Here is an 18,464-nt window from a genome sequence, read left to right on the forward strand (position 1 = left end):
AAGATAACCAATGACGATGAAGTGAAGGATGCTGTGGCCACTTGGATCTGAGAAAGATCACCAGAAGTTTTAAGTGACAAAATGCAAAAACTTGTCACACATTGGGAAAAGTGTATTAGTGTAAATAAGGATTATACTGAAAAATAAATACTGCATTTTGTAACTAATGTATTATGTACTTTTATTCATTTTTTATTTCATTCCCATGCTATACATATATGCACAAAATTTATCAGCTGAAACTGGTACATCTGATAAGTGGTGCACATTATGAATGAACGAATGTGAAAGAAATCTTTAAAAAAATTAGTAGTAAGTGATATTTTCATTTTATTTATTATTGATAATAATCAATATACACCACTAGGATACTACATTACAAATTCATTGATTATATATATATATATATATATATATATATATATATATTGTGTGTGTATAGAGTAAGAGTGCAAAATGTTCCTAACCTATCTATTGACCAATAATTAAAAAAAAAAAAATTAAGTATCAGCCAAAAGTCTGACAAATTACAGAAATTTAATGAAGTAGTTAATTTCTGTCACAACATTACCCCTTGCAAAAAAAAATGCTGTTCTGTATGTTTAGATGTAAGACAATAAAAATAATAAATATATTTCAAATTTTTTATTAAAATATTTTTACGATTAATAATTAATTTCCATACATCAATTTAAAGAAATGACATAATTACATAGAAATTAAATTTTTATATTCCCTATTAAATATGTACTTAACATATTTAGAAACATTTCTATGTAAATAGATTTTTATTTCTTTAATTTAGAAATTATTATTTCATAATTATTTTATTTTTTTTTTTAACTTTTACTGTTGCACAGAAATTAAAATTTCAAGTGAAAAACAGTTGTGAAAAAATGACACTAAAAGAAAGTCAGCAAACAGAGCCGACTACCAAGAGCTTTGCCATGAATATTTTATGTAAAAAAAAAAATCTCATCCAAATTGGTACACTCAACCTGGAGATATCAAGCAAAAATAAGGCCTACACATATAAATTTATTAACATCCTTTCAATGCTACAATCACATTTTTTTGGTCAGATGAGAGGTCATGAAATATCAAGATTTGTTTAAACCCTGACGTGCAAAATTTTACTCAATCAATATACTTTCCCTAATATATATACTGTATAATTATACAGTTTAACTATACAAGATTGTATTAAAACATTTTGACATTAGTTCTGTAACATGCCAACAGATGACAGCACAAGGCATCAAGGAGGCATGCACAGTCACAGGAAGCATTGAACTTCATAAGTTAGTATGCTAAGAGACATTGCACTGTGTGTATCAGTAGTTGTGCAGCTCATGCTGTTGTGTCCATGTGCATTATCACTTTTGTGATTCAAACATGAACAGCAAGGTTGAACAAAGACAGAAAGTATAATTTTTTTGTGAAACTGGGAAAATCTGTCACAAAGACATTGCACATGATGTGGCAAGATTAGGAGCGATGGTATTTTGAGTGACTCACTTGCTTCAAGAGTAGAAGAAAATCACTGGAAAACAACGAAAAATCAGGAAGACCACCAACTAGCTCAACACTGCAGCACTGTGCATCAAGAATTTGTTCCCAGTGGTTAGACAATCAACAGCAAGTTCTACTGCCAGTTTTAACATGGCTGAAGGAGAACATTTGGTAAAAGCGATCAGAACTGTGGCTCACAAAAAACGGAATGGTCCATGACAAAACAAAGCACCTTGTCACCATTCTCTCCTCATACATGAGTTCCTCAAAAGACACAAGATAAACTTACTTCTATACGCACCATACTCTCCAGATTTGGCACCTGCAGACTTTGACCCCTCCTGAGCTAAGCAATGTTTAAATACCATTCAAACAGCTTAAAAAGCAATGTTTTAATACCATTCTGGAGATCCAGCACGAATTGCAGAAGCTATTTTCCTTGCTTCAAGAAGTGGACTTTACACATTCCAGAAGTGCAAGAACCGGGTTGGTCTAAGAGGTAAACATGTCTTCCCAAATCAGCTGTTTTGGAAGTCAAGAGTACCAGCAATCAAATCCTAGTAAAGGTTACTTTTATATGGATTTGAATACTAGATCGTGTGGATACCGGTGTTCATTGGTGGTTGGATTTCAATTAACCACACATATCAAGAATGGTTGAACTGAGACTGTACAAGAATACAGTCATGCATATTACCCTCTGAAGTAATACCTGAATGGTAATTTCTGGAGGCTAAACACAAAAAAGGAAGTGACAAGGAACACTGTATTTCTGTGCAAGGGGACTACTTTAGAGGTGACAGTTGTGTACACACAGCTAAAAAAAATAGTTCCCTGTCAATAGAGCAAAAGAGAATATGATACTTCTGATATCCTCTTGTATAGCCAACAAAGTTCAAATATCAACTGAACAAATAAGTAAAGTACAGGCTATTTCGTTTGCGTTGATTTTTATTTAAATAGGGTAGCAATGTTGTTATCACTTGTAATAGGAATTTGTTAGCAGTTTTTAATGGTTACCATCCTTGCATATTTTCTGAAATTTGTCGTAAAATAGAATATAAAATATTAATTATTTAATTTCACCAAAAATATTTTCTGAAAGATCCTCCTGTCGCCAAGTCTGCAATAATAAATAAAGGACTTGATTTACAATTACCTTATTTACGATCACTCTAGAAGAAATTAGGTCGTATACCTACAGTTAAGAACATTCCAATACACAAAAAGATATCATTAGAAGAAACACATAAAATACAATACATATACAAATTTAAATTTTAATTATACAATAAAAACATTTATTATGAAATATGAATGTAATCTTAACCTAGGTAACATAGATGGTTCATAAATTAAAAAAAAAAAAAAAACATTAGTCTTTCATTTCTCCTTCTTCATCTTCTTCTTCCACCCCTCTTATATATAAAACATTATTACAACGTATTAAAACTTCACCTAAATTACCGGTATTGTTACCGTCAATAAATTCTTCAGTGTTTGCCAGTTGTAAATTCATATAACCGTCAACTGATACTAGATAACCTTTGTATTCATGACCCCATTTCAATTTAACTATAACCGGTTTACCAGTTAAACTATTTAAATAAGGTTTTGGATTAATTGGCATCGCCGCAGACATCTTGGATTATTTTTATTTACTTGCACTGATCTGAAAAAAAAAGTATATATATATAGAAGAAATGTTAGAAATACATTGTTAATAGCAAATTAAGAATTGTAAAATATATTTAAAGTTATTTTTAAAAGAAAAGTTATTATTAATAAATTAATACATTATTCATTGATTAACGGTGACCAAAAGTTTTAATAATATAGAAAAGATTGCTACGTAATACCAACCTGCTAACATAAGAGCTCATAATGGGCAGGAAGACAGCATACAAGTGTTTATTGATGCTCTTTTGCAGGGCGGAAGGAAAAGCTTTCCCCGCTTTAAATCCAAAATGACAGCTTCCAAGTTGGTCCCACTTCGAACATGGTGCCTTTAGGAATAGTTTGGGTAGGCTTGGTTTGTTTGACTCCAGCTTTTAGGGTCGATGAAACTGTGGACCATGTTCTTTATGTTTGTCCCCGATACGAGGCTGAACGTACCAGAGTTGTTAGGACACTCGAGGGAGAGTGGATTACTTCTTTGATCTGCAAGTCAACTTGAAGACTCGCAGAGAATGGACTGTTGTAGCTGGCTTCTTCTGTTACCTCGCCCTGAGCAGGATGGCTGAAGAGGTATAGTAGAGTAGCACCCCGGGTGGCTAGGGACCACCTGGGTAGTTGATTGGCCAGAGGTAGGTGTTTGGCATCGAGCCATGGTTAGATAGAATTTGTGGTGATTAATTTTAATGTTCGCTGTCGGCAGAACGGAGACTGCACTGCCGACGGTATGGGTTACCATGCAGCTGTGAAGTGTAGCGCCGTTTTGAATGAGCAAACCCACCGTCGAATTACCTGCCAAGGGAATGGATCCTGTGCAGCCGTGAGGTATAGCGGCATTTCGACAATGGAAGAAGAAAGTAAATGTCACACGGGACTCTACGATAGAGCTGAGTAGAAGTAGGAGGTCTGTCTGCCTCGCCCATGTAGACCAGACCGGATTCCGTAAATTAACCAAGTCAGGGGTATGAAATGAAAGTTGAGTTCACTTAAGGGAACTAAGACTGAATTTTCATTGTTGTGAACAACATTTTTGGTGGTATGTTGTTTTTAAATTTGCCTCAAATCTATGAGACATTTACAAGAAAGTGGCTCAATTAAAGTAGAACTAGGCGCAGGGTTTGTGCTTCCGCGAACTTGGTTAGCAAGTTCAGAGGGCATTGATGTAGGACATTCGAGATGTCCGGATGAGGCATACAGCAAAGGCAAAAGCTGAGTTTGAAAATCACCGATGTAAATGTCTACCGAGGCATTTAAATCGGTGGCATCCCAATGAGACCTGGCTTATTAGTGTGAGATGTAAAACGTTAGAGGGCGAAAGTCGACTCCTGTTAAAGCCCATCAGGGCTATGAACGGTGGTGGGGGGTGGCAACCGGAAGTGTCACAAGGTGGGTGTTTTCCCCTACAGGGTTTGGATGGTCCCACTTCGAAGTAAATTACATTTAAAGATTTTTGTGTGGTTCAAGTAAATTTTGTAATTCTACAGTAAAGAAAGCAATTGTAGTAGCAGAAGCCTAGTGATAAACATTCCAGTAATATAATTGACAGTCTCGGGATCGAATCTTCATGTCTTTTTTTTTAACTTTTGTTTTTTCTTATGTAAACACAGACACTTTTTTTTGGCTTGATCATATAACCACATAAGCATGAAGCTTGGGCATGGGATATGGAAATGGAATAATTTAGTGTATGAAAATGTCATGCTTGACCAGGATTTACCCAGGACCTCCGGATGAAAGGCAGAGATGCTACCATTCCGCCATGGAGATGAGCATATAATTAGTATTTATTATTATAATAATAATATTTATACAAACATGGGAAAAACTTTGTATTTCATGTTTGTTAATTATACTATCTTATTTGAATATAGCAATTGCTTAAAAAAAAAAAAACTTGTGTACATATTACAATCCAAAGGAAGATACAGATGCTATGATTTGGTGATGAAACAGTAATTCTAGCTGAAAGTAAAAAAATTTAGAAGAAACAATGAATGGCATGGATGAAGTCCTACTCAAGAACTACCGCATGAAAATAAACAAGAACAAAAACAATGAAATATAGTAAAAATAATGTAGACGGACCACTGAATATAAAAATAGGGCAAGAAAAGACTATGGAGGTAGAAGAATTTTGTTATTTGGAAAGTAGTATTACTAAAGATTGACAAAGCAAGAGCGATATAAAATTTGAATAGAACTGACGAAATGAGTTTTCAGTAAGAAATATAATATTCTTACATCAAAAATTAATTTAAACACCAGGAAAACATTTATGTAAGTATCTGTTTGGAGTATAGCTTTGTACGGAAGTGAAACTTGGATGATAAGAATGCCTGAGAAGAAATGATTAGAAGCTTTTGAAATACGCTGCAATACGAGAATGCTAAAAATCAGATTTGGATAAAGTGACAAATGAAGAGATCGATCATGGCAAATCGATGAAGAAAGAAGCATATGGAAAAATACAGCTATAAGAAGAGACAGATCTATAGACCACATCTTAGTGTCCTGGAATCGCTTTGATATTGGAGGAACAGGTATATGGTAAAATTGTGCAGACGAGCAATATTTGAAATATGTAAAACAAATTGTTAGGGATGTAGAATGTAGAGGGTGTACCGCCGAAATGAAACTGACTGGCAGTAGATAGGGAATCTTGGAGAGCTACATCAAACCAACCAGTCAAGTGACTCAAGACGAAAAAAGGATGATTATTATTAAAAAAAAATTTCTATTGTATCAAGCAAATCAAAAATTAAATTAATTTTTTTTAATTTATTCAAGTTTTATAAAACAAAATCAGTTTGTTAGGTTAAAGATTGTTACATTCAAATAAAATAATAATCAGCAAACATAAGATTAGTTTAGTTTTTTCCACATACTAACAAATATTATTTTAAATGCTAGCCATGTAATAAAAAAATAATTTTCATTAGTATTTAAATAAGAAAAAGATAAGTTTAAAAAAAATTTCTATCTGGATTTTTGGGTTCCTTAGGTGTCAAAGCATCAAGATCTGGTGAAAATCGCATTATGCCCAAATTGGGTCGATTACAATACTTTCCCTTCTACAGCTATAGCGCTGTCTAGTCGGGAAAGTAAAATATGGGATTTGAACCCAAGATGCTGTGGTTGTCGATATAAATATAAGCTGCTCGAACCATTCGAAAATCTTTAAATGGTTAACTTAGAAATGGGACCAAGCTAGAAGCGACCATTTTGGATTTAAAGCAAGGATCCCTTTCTACCACCCTGCAAAAGGGCATTAATGAATTCTATTATAAGCTGACCTTGTCAGTAAAATACAATTCCAAATTGTGCTGCATCCTAGAGCAGTTTCATAAACATTGTGTTTCCCACAATCTTCATTTTACATCGTTGTATTATTCTCTATATTTGATTGTTACAACTGTAATATACTTTTAATTGTTCAAACCTTACTCAAAACAAATTAATGTTAGTTTTAATAGCATCCATTACTGTATTGGAGGATCTGTCCAGAATAATTCCAAATCTTTGGCCTGTAAAATTGGACCAAATAAAACTATTATAAAAGAAGACAACCAGCAAAATTCTTCTATTTTGTAAAATATATTTTCATTAACTTTCATGACAAAACAGACTATAAATTTTTGGAGGCTATAATGTATTTCTCTCTTTGTAACATCTCTTAATTTATTTGTTTTTTACACCAGTTATAAATGAAATGAAAACTGTCATTAAATTGAATACACCAATTCTTAAACCAATTCTCAACATGCATATTTATAACTAGTAGACCCGGCAAAGCTTCGCTATTGTTAGATTTGAATATATATAAATTAAATGAACAGAACTGAAAGTTTGATAAAACGCTAACAAAATGAACATTACAGAACTTTATAAAATCTAACCTTCCCCTATTCCCATTTTCATTTTTACCATATTTCCTTTCCCTTTCTCCCATATCTCTTTTTATTTTTCTCATTTCCCGTTTTCAATTTTGCCATATTTCTCTTTTTTGATTTTTCCCTTCTCCCTTTTCCCCTCTTGTGCGTAAATCAGTCCAGTAGTTTTTTAGTCCACATCGGACACACATACTGGAAACATTGAAATGTAATCATAAGATATTTAGTATAGCGAGTGTTGCTTTTACGTCCAACAGGTAGTGCTGTTTTTTTTAAAAAAAAGGCATGTTTTTACCTGTCACAGATATGACATATTAGGTATATAAATAGTAGGTATATAAAAATGTGCGTATTCAAATGCAACATTGTGTCAAAATTTCAAAACAATCAGTGAAAAACTTTCAAGATTTTGAACAAATGAACGTTTATATTTTTATTTATATAGATTCTACACCAAGATTGCATGTCCTGAACAAAATTAAATTACCTCTCCCAATACTAATTAAAAAATATATTTAAAAAAATGATTCATTTGATAATGTAGGCTATTAAATACGTTATACCTAATTCAGTTATCTTATAAAGTTCAATTAACAGACTGTGCGTACAAGTGTTCAGGTGGCCGATTCACATGTATCTCCTGTAAATCCTGATGCATATAAAAGAAACTACACAATGTTAATATTCAGTAACCACAAGTTACTACATTTTACAAAAATTATATACATATTTTAAATTTAAATAAATTAAGGCATGTTAAATGATCAATAAATATTTCCTAACTTGTTCAGGCTATCTGATAACTCATGATTATTTTATTCATTGAAATTTGTTTATTGTTGCATAGTTTCCATGAGTTTTTTAAGAGTTATGAAATTCTCAACTGTCCACTAACAATAAAAGTTCACTAATATTTTAGATTACATTTATATGATAATATTAAACAAATAATAAATTTAATTCAGTTATCGTCATCTGTTTGCAAGAAATCTGTAGTGCTGTACCATATGAAAGGCACCATATGAAATACCAATGAAAGGCACAATTTTGTTTTGTATTATATTATCCCAAATCCCAATAATTTTGTTCAACAGTATCCGTTACATGTTTTATACAGTTTTTCCATACCTGTTGGCCCATTGATTTTAAGCATAAATTTTTAACATCAGATATTTTTTAAAGTATTATTTTCTGATACTCTGTAACTTTTGATTTATCCCCAAATTAACTCAACTGGGTTGAATCCACAATGATAGAGAGGTATACTTTGAATACCTCCCAATCATTCTAGAGAGACATACCTTTTTTAATAACATTCTTTTTCCAAGGCATGACTGAAATTTTTTCCTTTTAACAGGGTCAACCCATGTAAATCAACAAGCCTCACAACCTGACCATCACCAATTTTAACAAAATTTACATGACTGATCATATCTATAAAGTGATGAAAAATAATATATTTTTCAGATTTTGCAGTCACTCAGTTTTTTGTACAGGACCCCGTAAAAAAAACTGCAATAAGCAACGTTCAGGTAATTATAAAAAATTAATTTAGTGTCATTTTAAGCTTTACAGCTCTTGGAATGTAATATATCATTTGGCAAGATATTTTGATAATAATAGTTCAAGGTGATCAAAAAATCTATTTGCCTTTGAATATTTCCAAAAAGCGTATTTTTTAAAATTTTAAGAAATATATTTTTGCTTCCTAATGTGTTGTACATGTGGTAAAGATGTCATGATGGGATTGCATTGTGATCATGTTAAAAAATAATTTTGTAATAACAGGTACAGCAGAATATTCCAATTGTTCCCCCTATGTGGCAATTCCCAATTGAAATTCAGTCAATGAAAACCCTCCCCTTCCAGTCTTCCAGAATGGGTCACTTGATGAGGCAGAAGAATAGCATGTCATGCATAACTCCTAGTGGCAACAAATGAATGAACTTGTTTCATCCTGTTAGACAAGTAAAGTAATATTCAGTCTGGATCATTCTTGAACCAAAAAATATAAATAGATTTATTGATTTAAAAGACTATCACATCACAGAACAACACATCTTCACCCTAAAAATCACACTGAAATTTGAGTTAGTTCACATTATTGCACAACTAAACTACATATTTTAGTGGGTGCTCTTCTGAAATTGATATTTGAACCTTCCATACACAACAGATTTGGCATTCAGCAATATCAAACAATCTGTATTCATTACATTACAGATGATGAACTGAATAGCACAAAAAATTACTTGTATTGAGAATCTTTATATGGATTTGAATACTAGATTATGGATACCGGTGTTCTTTGGTGTTTTGGTTTCAATTAACCACATATCTCAGGAATGGTCGATCTGAGAGTGTAAAAGATACACTTTATTTACATTCATACACATCATCTTCTGAAGTAATATCTTATAGTGGTTCTGGAGGCTAATCAGAAAAAAGAGAGTGAATTGATAATCTCCTCCTGTTTAACAAACCACATGTTTAGTTCATTAAAACAACCAGTTATTGTTTCTAGAAATACTTTTCCTTGGGTAACATTATTAATTATGGAATTTCTTAATAATTATGTTTAACAAGATTACAATGGTGCAAGAAAACACATGTTAATGTAAATAAATTACTTTTTTGTACCCACTTTTTTAATAATTTAAATTTAGACATTTTTAAAATTTTTCCCCCAAAAAATGTTTTTAATACAAAATGTACAGGCAATCTACAATTTTTAATCTTAGTTACAATACACAAATTACCATGATTAGGATACTAAAATAATTGAAAAACTTATGTTAATGTATACATGCAATGATATTATCTATTAATATAACAATATTCTTGTAAAAGAAATACTTTTTAATAATCCAGCACGTATAAAAGAATGCAAAATGTTCCATATAGACAAAAATAAATTATATATAAGCTTGTCACAGATAAAAAAAAGGTATACATAGATGAATAAATAAATACTTGAAAATAGATACTTAAAGATTTGAATAAATTACTTTTGGTTATTGAAAAGATCCTTTCTTTGGCAGATAATACTAAATAATGAAAATTGTTAAAACCTATTTACTGATATTACATTATAAAAATTGTAAAATATTAATAACTTTTAATCAAAAATTATTACATTTAATATTTATACTTTACTATTTAATACTAATATTTTACTATAGTCTTTATGAAGAAAATAAAAAAAAATACATCATGATTAACAAAATTGTAAACAAATGATTAGTTCCTAAATACAACTATATTTGTTTATATAAAAAAAAACTTTCCTTCAAATATACCTCATAAATAATAGAAAATAAGCAATCCTTGAATTAGGAAAAAATAAATAGTTTAAGAAATAACTTAACAAACATTAAATCTTAATAAAACTGTAGAATTGTAATCAAACAGCATTGTTAGTTTATTTCTTCTTAGAATACAATAACTAACGTTTAACAAACATATTACATAACAGATAATAAACAGTCTATACAAAACTATATTGTTCTCAATATCTATAAAATAAGGAAAAAGTAATATACTTACAAATAAAATATAAAAAAGATACAATTTTTAAGGTTACAAGCACGAGAACTAAGGCTACCTGACGCCGCCGGTCGTTCACTACAACCTAACGCGGTTCCAACTAATCGATTTCATGAAGAACTTTGGAAAGAATACAACTGTCGATTAATACAATATCGAAAAACTAAATTTTAACAGTGATATTATGAGCGACATCTGTTGTTAATATTTAAACAAATTATAAGAAAAAATTACTATTAACGATTTTAAAGTTTCTTTTATGTTACAAACTTTTATATTGAATTTAGATCCATTTAAATCTCCGTTATTATTTCTTTTAAATAACTTTAAAAAAATTAGTAACAAAATTCCTTGTAAAATTACCTTACATAGGTAGCGCTGCAATCGTATAAACTTTTGCTTTGATGGTAACCTTTAATTATGCTTCTTAAATATCAAAACATCATACATTAATCTTTTTATTGCTTTTTTAAGCTTTCCTTAATTGTTTAAAAGAAATAGACGCATAAATTAACTAAACGTTAATTTATCTCCAAAATATCGAACATATTGAACTTCGATTATTTGTTTTTTTTAAATGCGACCTTAATTCCAGATAAAATGAAGTAGATTGCGCTAGTATTGTTAGTTATTGAATAAAATTATCAACATAACCTATTATTATTAGTATTATTAATTTTGTAGTTATTTTTTTATTATAAAACATGAAAGCCAAAAAAGCTAAAATAAAGAAAAAAGGAGAGATCCGGTAAGAGATGTTAAAATATTATTTTTTTGATGTAAAGAGTTTTCTGGAAAGTTTTTAAAACATAATCAAATCTATGCATATTTAGAGCTAATTGACTAATTAATAATTTTGTCTTTTTAATACTGTTAAATATCAGCTATGTTACAAGTTTGGTCCCAAACGAAATATTGGTTCTAATGATATGGTGTTTCAAATTCGTTTTACAACGAGTAAATCGAATTGTTTACTGTTTTTTTAAATAAATTAAAGTTAAAAATTTGTTATTTACTTAATTATGTAGATGTCAGTTTCTTAATATATAATAATTTATCTCAGTTACTTGTTGATATTAAAATTGAATCTATTTACATGTAAGAGTATTCCAGCATATTCCACCAATTAATAATATTCTTCTAGTAGTAGTGTTTTACAATTAGTAGTAGTGCTTGAATTATATTATTATTTGATGAAGATAGAAAATTTGCGTGTAACTATAAATACTTTGTTTTTTTCTGGAGTTAATAATTTCTACTAGTAGCTTCCATATCTAAGACATTTTTGTACATCTTTATCAATTAAATATCTGGTTATATCTTGATAAGTACATAAATATATATATATAGTAATCAGTATTTTTATATTTAATTTTTGTTGTAAAAAGATTTTTGTATGCATAATGCTGTTATTCTTTGATTTTTTTTTTAAATAAAGAAAATGTTTGTCTTTGATAAATCTAACACTTCAAATAGGTTTTTAAATCAGTGTGATTTAACATTTTTCAAAGATAAATTAAAAGATTATTTATGTTGAAAAGTCTTGAAATTTTGTGATATGTATAAAGTACTTGACTGTCACAGGGATCTGTTTTTCTGTTTACATATTAGTCAGTAATATTGTAGTAGTTTAATATGATGTACTTATTATGTCATTTAGTAATCACTGGAGAGGTATTACTAGAGGCCTGAAGTCTGCAATTGTCTTTGAATGAGACTGAACATGTCTTTCATGACTGAACATGTCAGGTAACTGTTGCTACCATAAGAATTCAGCCAAATATATCATATCATGGCTCTTTCATGATTTTTATTTCTTCGTTTTGCACTACGCCATAAATTTTCAACTGTTTGGGTGTTTGCTATGGATTTAGGTCCACAAAATGGTATTTATGGTTTACTTAAAAACTTATGTATCCCACTTCCTCTAATATTGTTGTACAGTAAGTTTTACAGGAATCAAAAAATATAATTGTTTCTTCAGTAATATTAGCTGAAAAAGAAAAATTGATTTATTTGCTTGCAGATACCCCTGACCTATCATCGGTTAAGTTATTTTGGTACTTACGTATTAACGCCACCTTAGCTACAGCTTTATTTAAAAACAAAGTAGTCAATCGGATTTCGCTGGAAAATGGGCCGATATAGAGTTTAACATAAGATTCAAAACAGTCTCTTTATTAATTTTAATAAATGGTAATTTATTTATTTTACAAATATAATTTAACCAAAGTTAACCTACACTCGCTAACCTTGACTAATTAACAGGAGTGTTTTGATTATTTAAATAATAAATAATTGCAATAATTACTAAATTTATTAAATAAATACTCAAAAAATTACGGTGTTAATTAGTCAAGGTTAGTGAGCGTAGGTTAAGCTTGGTTAAATTATATTTATAAAATAAATAAATATAAATAACCAGTTATTAAAATTAATAAAGAGACTGTTCATTTTCCACCGAAATCTGATTGACTACTTTGTTTTTAAATAAAGCTATAGCTGCGGTTAATACATAAGTATTTTTTCTGTTTGTGAGTATATTTTGCTGATAGTAATTTCACTCCTTATTTTGAGAACTGGCCATCTTGTTAATGTGTCCATGCATACTTTTTTATGTATGTTTATTCTAGTTTATTACGTTGACTTTACTCATTTCCTTTACACCTCATACATTTGACACTTATAGATTTTACAGGATAAGAAATTGAGTTTGTGAATTTTGAAACCAGTTAATGATAGGCATGTTAATTTTTGCTTGGTCCTCACATAAATTTAGCATGACTGTATGCAGTCACCATATTATAATTTCATGTTGTGGTCCTTAATACATAATCTTTTTACCGATAAAATACCATTTTATTGTACCAGCCCGATAGCTGTTTTAATTTACAGTAGTCTAATATTATAAAATAAAGATTAGTGAATTTTAATTTAAAAGAAATAATTAAACCGATGTTGCTGTTGGTATAATGTGGTTAAGGATACAGTGAATAAGACAGCAAATAACACTTTCTCCTCTATTATTATTAATATAACAAGTACCTATGTTTATAATGTTCAAATAACTTCCAAAAAGCAATGTGGAAAAAGCAATCTTTTGTATTTTCATTCATTTTATTGTTATTATTACCACAACACAAAGTGATAGTGTATTGAATAAAAGCAACCACTGTTATAGTTTTCATGTAGGATATGATGTAAGCAAAGCGTTGAACTCTTATCTCCCGAGATAAGAATAATATTGTAATTGTTTGAAAAATGGAAGTAGTTAACAGTTGGATTATGTGTTAATTGGCAGATGGAGTCCTAAAAAAAAATGTCAAATCTACTGATGTAGAATTAATAATAAGTTGTTTAAACATCTTTTTGATTCGTAAATGAAACATTTGGATATGTTTTCATTTTGATCTGCTAACAAAATATTTACAATTTTATCAAAACATTGATATCTGAATAATTTTTTATTATTTTTTTTTATCTGTATTTAAAGTTATACCTATATGTAAATTATTACTTATTTGTTTTTCGTAATTTTGTTTTAAAGGAAATATAGAGAATGGGAAAGAAAACGACGTAATCGTTTAAATGTTAGTTTTTACGAATTAAATACAGTTTTACCAGACTACGATCCAGCCATAACACGTACTAAAGTCGATATTATTAATAATGCTGCTGTGTATATTAAACAGCTTATTGATAAAAATCAACAGTTAATGGAGAAGAATGATTGCAATAATATATATGGTAAATAGCCTATTTCTTAATAATTTTATAATTAATGCTAATTTTCTTTTAGGTTATTTTTGAAGTTAGATTTTATATAATTTTTGGGTTGGTTAGGTTCTTCTTTCTATCCATATTATTACCATTGAAAGTAATAATACAAAATTTACAAAGAAAACACAAAATATTAAATATTTATTAGTTTTCTAAATTATTATTGTAACAATATGATGTGCAGTCGTAAATCCTTGCATACAAATTATGATTTTTAAGTAAAAAGTAGACCCAGAACGTGTTTAAAAGTAAAACAATTGAGGCAATTCTTATTGGTATTGATTTTAGCTGGATGTCATGATAAATATGAAAATATCATTTAGAAAATCAAATTTAGTTTTAACTTATGACTTACAAGGTATCCCGATGGCAAATTTATGGACTGATTTTTATCCTAAAGATAGCTTAACAGGAGTTGCTTATTTGGATATGCTGCACTGCATACATGGTTAAGAATTTTATTTGGCAGTAGAACTGTGCACCTCCTCATTTGCTTAACTTTGTACAGGATCGGTTGAAATATGTTTATTATGACCACAGGATCGGTCTGCTGGGAGCCAGTGATAGAGCTTGTTTTTGGTAACCTCCAAAGTCACCTGATCTGATGTCATGTGATTGAGGTTCAGACTTGAAATGGCTGTCGCTTCCATTGACATACATGCTGGTTAAAATATGGGACAAACTGTCGTATCAGTTTGATGTGTGCTGTGATGAAAGGTGCTTACATTGAAAACGTGTTAAGAAAATCTGATTACAAATTTATTTTACAATAAAATTACAATTTTATTTTATTTGTAATTCATTACTGTAAATTAAGGGATATTAATAGCTTTAAAAACTTCAATATTCTTTTTTGTACACCATGTGTAATAGTCTGAAAGTGCCAAGTCTGGGTGAGGATATTGATTGAAATAATTTTGTAGCATAATTCAAACAATTTTGCTGTCATTACAAAAGGTTTTTTGATGATAAAAACACTTCTTATTTTGTTAACACTTTCCAGTTGACAGTCTTACATTGTATGGCATGATTTGTTAGTCCGTCAGTTGGCAACCAAATAAGATATCTTGCTGGGATTTCATTGTTCTAAATACGTTTTCCCATAACCTTCGTATTTTCCAACTTTAGTATCAACCAATTGAGTTCATTACAAAAGTCATTACAAAAAGTTTTTTGATGATAAAAACACTTCTTATTTTGTTAACACTTTCCAGTTGACAGTCTTACATTGTATGGCATGATTTGTTAGTCCGTCAGTTGGCAACCAAATAAGATATCTTGCTGGGATTTCATTGTTCTAAATACGTTTTCCCATAACCTTCGTATTTTCCAACTTTAGTATCAACCAATTGAGTTCATTTTCTTTCCATTGGTGTTGCTAGTTCTATTTAATTCTAATGATTTTTTTTTTTTTCTATAATCATTAAAAGATTTAAATGGCAGAAAGCCTCCTGGAATAGACGGAATACCTGTAGAATTACTGCGCAGTGCAGGTGAGGAAGCGATTGATAGATTATACAAACTGGTGTGTAATATTTATGAAAAAGGGGAATTTACGTCAGACTTCAAAAAAAGTGTTATAGTAATGATACCAAAGAAAGCAGGGGCAGATAAATGTGAAGAATACAGAACAATTAGTTTAACTAGTCATGCATCAAAAATCTTAACTAGAATTCTATACAGAAGAATTGAGAGGAGAGTGGAAGAAGTGTTAGGAGAAGACCACTTTGGTTTCAGGAAAAGTATAGGGACAAGGGAAGCAATTTTAGGCCTCAGATTAATAGTAGAAGGAAGATTAAAGAAAAACAAACCGACATACTTGGCGTATATAGATCTAGAAAAGGCATTCGATAACGTAGAGTGGAATAAAATGATCAGCATTTAAAAAAAATTAGGGTTCAAATACAGACATAGAAGAAAAATTGCTAACATTTACAGGAACCAAACAGCAAAAGTAATAATTGAAGAACATAAGAAAGAAGCCGTAATAAGAAAGGGAGTGCGACAAGGATGTTCCCTATCTCCGTTACTTTTTAATCTTTACATGGAACTAGCAGTTAATAATGTTAAAGAACAATTTAGATTCGGAGTAACAGTACAAGGTAAAAAGATAAAGATGCTACGATTTGCTGATGATATAGTAATTCTAGCCGAGAGTAAAAAGGATTTAGAAGAAACTATGAACGGCATAGATGAAGTCCTACGCAAGAACTATCGCATGAAAATAAAAAAGAACAAAACAAAAGTAATGAAATGTAGTAGAAATAACAAAGATGGACCACTGAATGTGAAAATAGGAGGAGAAAAGATTATGGAGGTAGAAGAATTTTGTTATTTGGGAAGTAGAATTACTAAAGACGGACGAAGCAGGAGCGATATAAAATGCCGAATAGCACAAGCTAAACGAGCCTTCAGTAAGAAATATAATTTGTTTACATCAAAAATTAATTTAAATGGCAGGAAAAGATTTTTGAAAGTGTATGTTTGGAGTGTCGCTTTATATGGAAGTGAAACTTGGACGATCGGAGTATCTGAGAAGAAAAGATTAGAAGCTTTTGAAATGCGGTGCTATAGGAGAATGTTAAAAATCAGATGGGTGGATAAAGTGACAAATGAAGAGGTATTGCGGCAAATAGATGAAGAAAGAAGCATTTGGAAAAATATAGTTAAAAGAAAAGACAGACTTGTAGGCCACATACTAAGGCATCCTGGAATAGTCGCCTAGTTAATATTGGAAGGACAGGTAGAAGGGAAAAATTGTGTAGGCAGGCCACGTTTGGAATATGTAAAACAAATTGTTAGGGATGTAGGATGTAGAGGGTATACTGAAATGAAACGACTAGCACTAGATAGGGAATCTTGGAGAGCTGCATCAAACCAGTCAAATGACTGAAGAAAAAAAAAAAAAATCAGTGTGTTGAGCAATTCTCTGTGTGGTATGCCATCGATCTCTACAGCTAAACAGTAGTTTTTAAGACAATGTATTTCAGTTTGTATCATATACTAGCACTATAAAACCCTTTTTTTTATATATGAATTTTGGTTTTATAATTTTGTTTTTATTGTATATTTGCTATTCAAAATTTATTCAATAAATTTTACGATATAATTTTTCCTTAAATATTTTTATGTAAAGTTTCAAAATAGAGAAAACATAGCGTTGTTATTCAGTAAATAATCTTGAAAAGCATAAAATCTATGGTGCTTTAAAAATTTTTTTTTTAGAAGAAACAAGTTCTGGGCTTTAATTTAATATACTAACATTACATAAAGGTTAAAAAAAAATGTAAATTTGATATTTTATTTTGAAAAAAGGTGAAAAACATCGGTCTGGGGGTTAAAACAGGGCATGAGCTAAGTTTTGAAACAGTTAAATATAGCTGTTTTTTCTTGATTTCTGCGTTTAGATGATCCAGGAAAGATATATAATATTGCTTAGTTATTGTTTTATCTTTTCCAGAAAGTCAAAGAAGATTATGTCACAAGCCTACAAAAGATAATGAATATTACTTTTTTTGCTGATGGGAGTAGTTTTTTCCTCTTTAGAACTACTTCCCAACTGCAGCTCACTCTTTTGATTGTTCCTCAGTTTCAGATGGGGAATGATCAACGGTTATGAAAAGTTTCAATAACTGTTTCATAACAAACAGTGGAAAAATTCCTCTGTTATGTTGAAACAGCTCCAAACTGTATCTAAAGATGTTTACTCAATCATGCATTCGCACATACATTTTATCTTCTGACAAAAGATAGTTTACTCGCATAAAAAATTAGTAAAGTTAAATTATAGTATACATCTCTGTTGTTTCTAATTTACAAATGGTCACATTGACAGACAAACAATTGAAAATAAAAATATGACTGAAAATTACACAAAAATAATTGTAAAATTATGAAAACTATAAAAGAAAACAATAAATAACGCAAAGAAATAATAAAACCAACACATATATAACATAAGGAACGATCAAAACAATGAAAAAAAATGCAAGGTAACAACTGTTCAGAAGATACAAATCAAGACATATAGAATAGAGAACCAATATGCTAGTAGCGCTTCAC

General features: G+C 30.1%; 2 protein-coding genes across 2 annotated transcripts in view; one reads left to right on the forward strand and one right to left on the reverse strand.

Moving 5' to 3' along the window:
- Positions 1–2,778: 2,778 nt before the first annotated feature.
- On the reverse strand, positions 2,779–10,736 carry SmF (small ribonucleoprotein particle protein SmF). Its single transcript, XM_075381506.1, has 2 exons — positions 10,623–10,736; positions 2,779–3,184 (listed from the first exon to the last, which is right to left on the reverse strand). The coding sequence occupies exon 2, from the start codon at positions 3,152–3,154 to the stop codon at positions 2,888–2,890; it is 267 nt and encodes an 88-aa protein (XP_075237621.1). The 5' UTR covers positions 3,155–3,184; positions 10,623–10,736; the 3' UTR covers positions 2,779–2,887.
- A 515-nt stretch (positions 10,737–11,251) lies between these two features.
- LOC142334051 (uncharacterized) overlaps positions 11,252–18,464 on the forward strand; it is a 33,060-nt gene continuing 25,847 nt past the window's right edge. Inside the window, exons 1-2 of the mRNA XM_075381717.1 lie at positions 11,252–11,370; positions 14,170–14,369. Of these exons, the coding sequence (XP_075237832.1) occupies positions 11,327–11,370; positions 14,170–14,369 (244 nt within the window). The 5' untranslated portion in view covers positions 11,252–11,326. The remainder of the gene's footprint in view (positions 11,371–14,169; positions 14,370–18,464) is intronic.

Source organism: Lycorma delicatula, chromosome 13 (assembly GCF_047948215.1).
Source record: "Lycorma delicatula isolate Av1 chromosome 13, ASM4794821v1, whole genome shotgun sequence".
Classification (NCBI taxonomy): domain Eukaryota; kingdom Metazoa; phylum Arthropoda; class Insecta; order Hemiptera; family Fulgoridae; genus Lycorma; species Lycorma delicatula.

Coding starts and splice junctions, on each gene's coding strand:
- SmF (XM_075381506.1), bottom strand. CDS start 3,154: ATGTCTGCGGCGATGCCAATTAATCCAAAACCTTATTTAAATAGTTTA.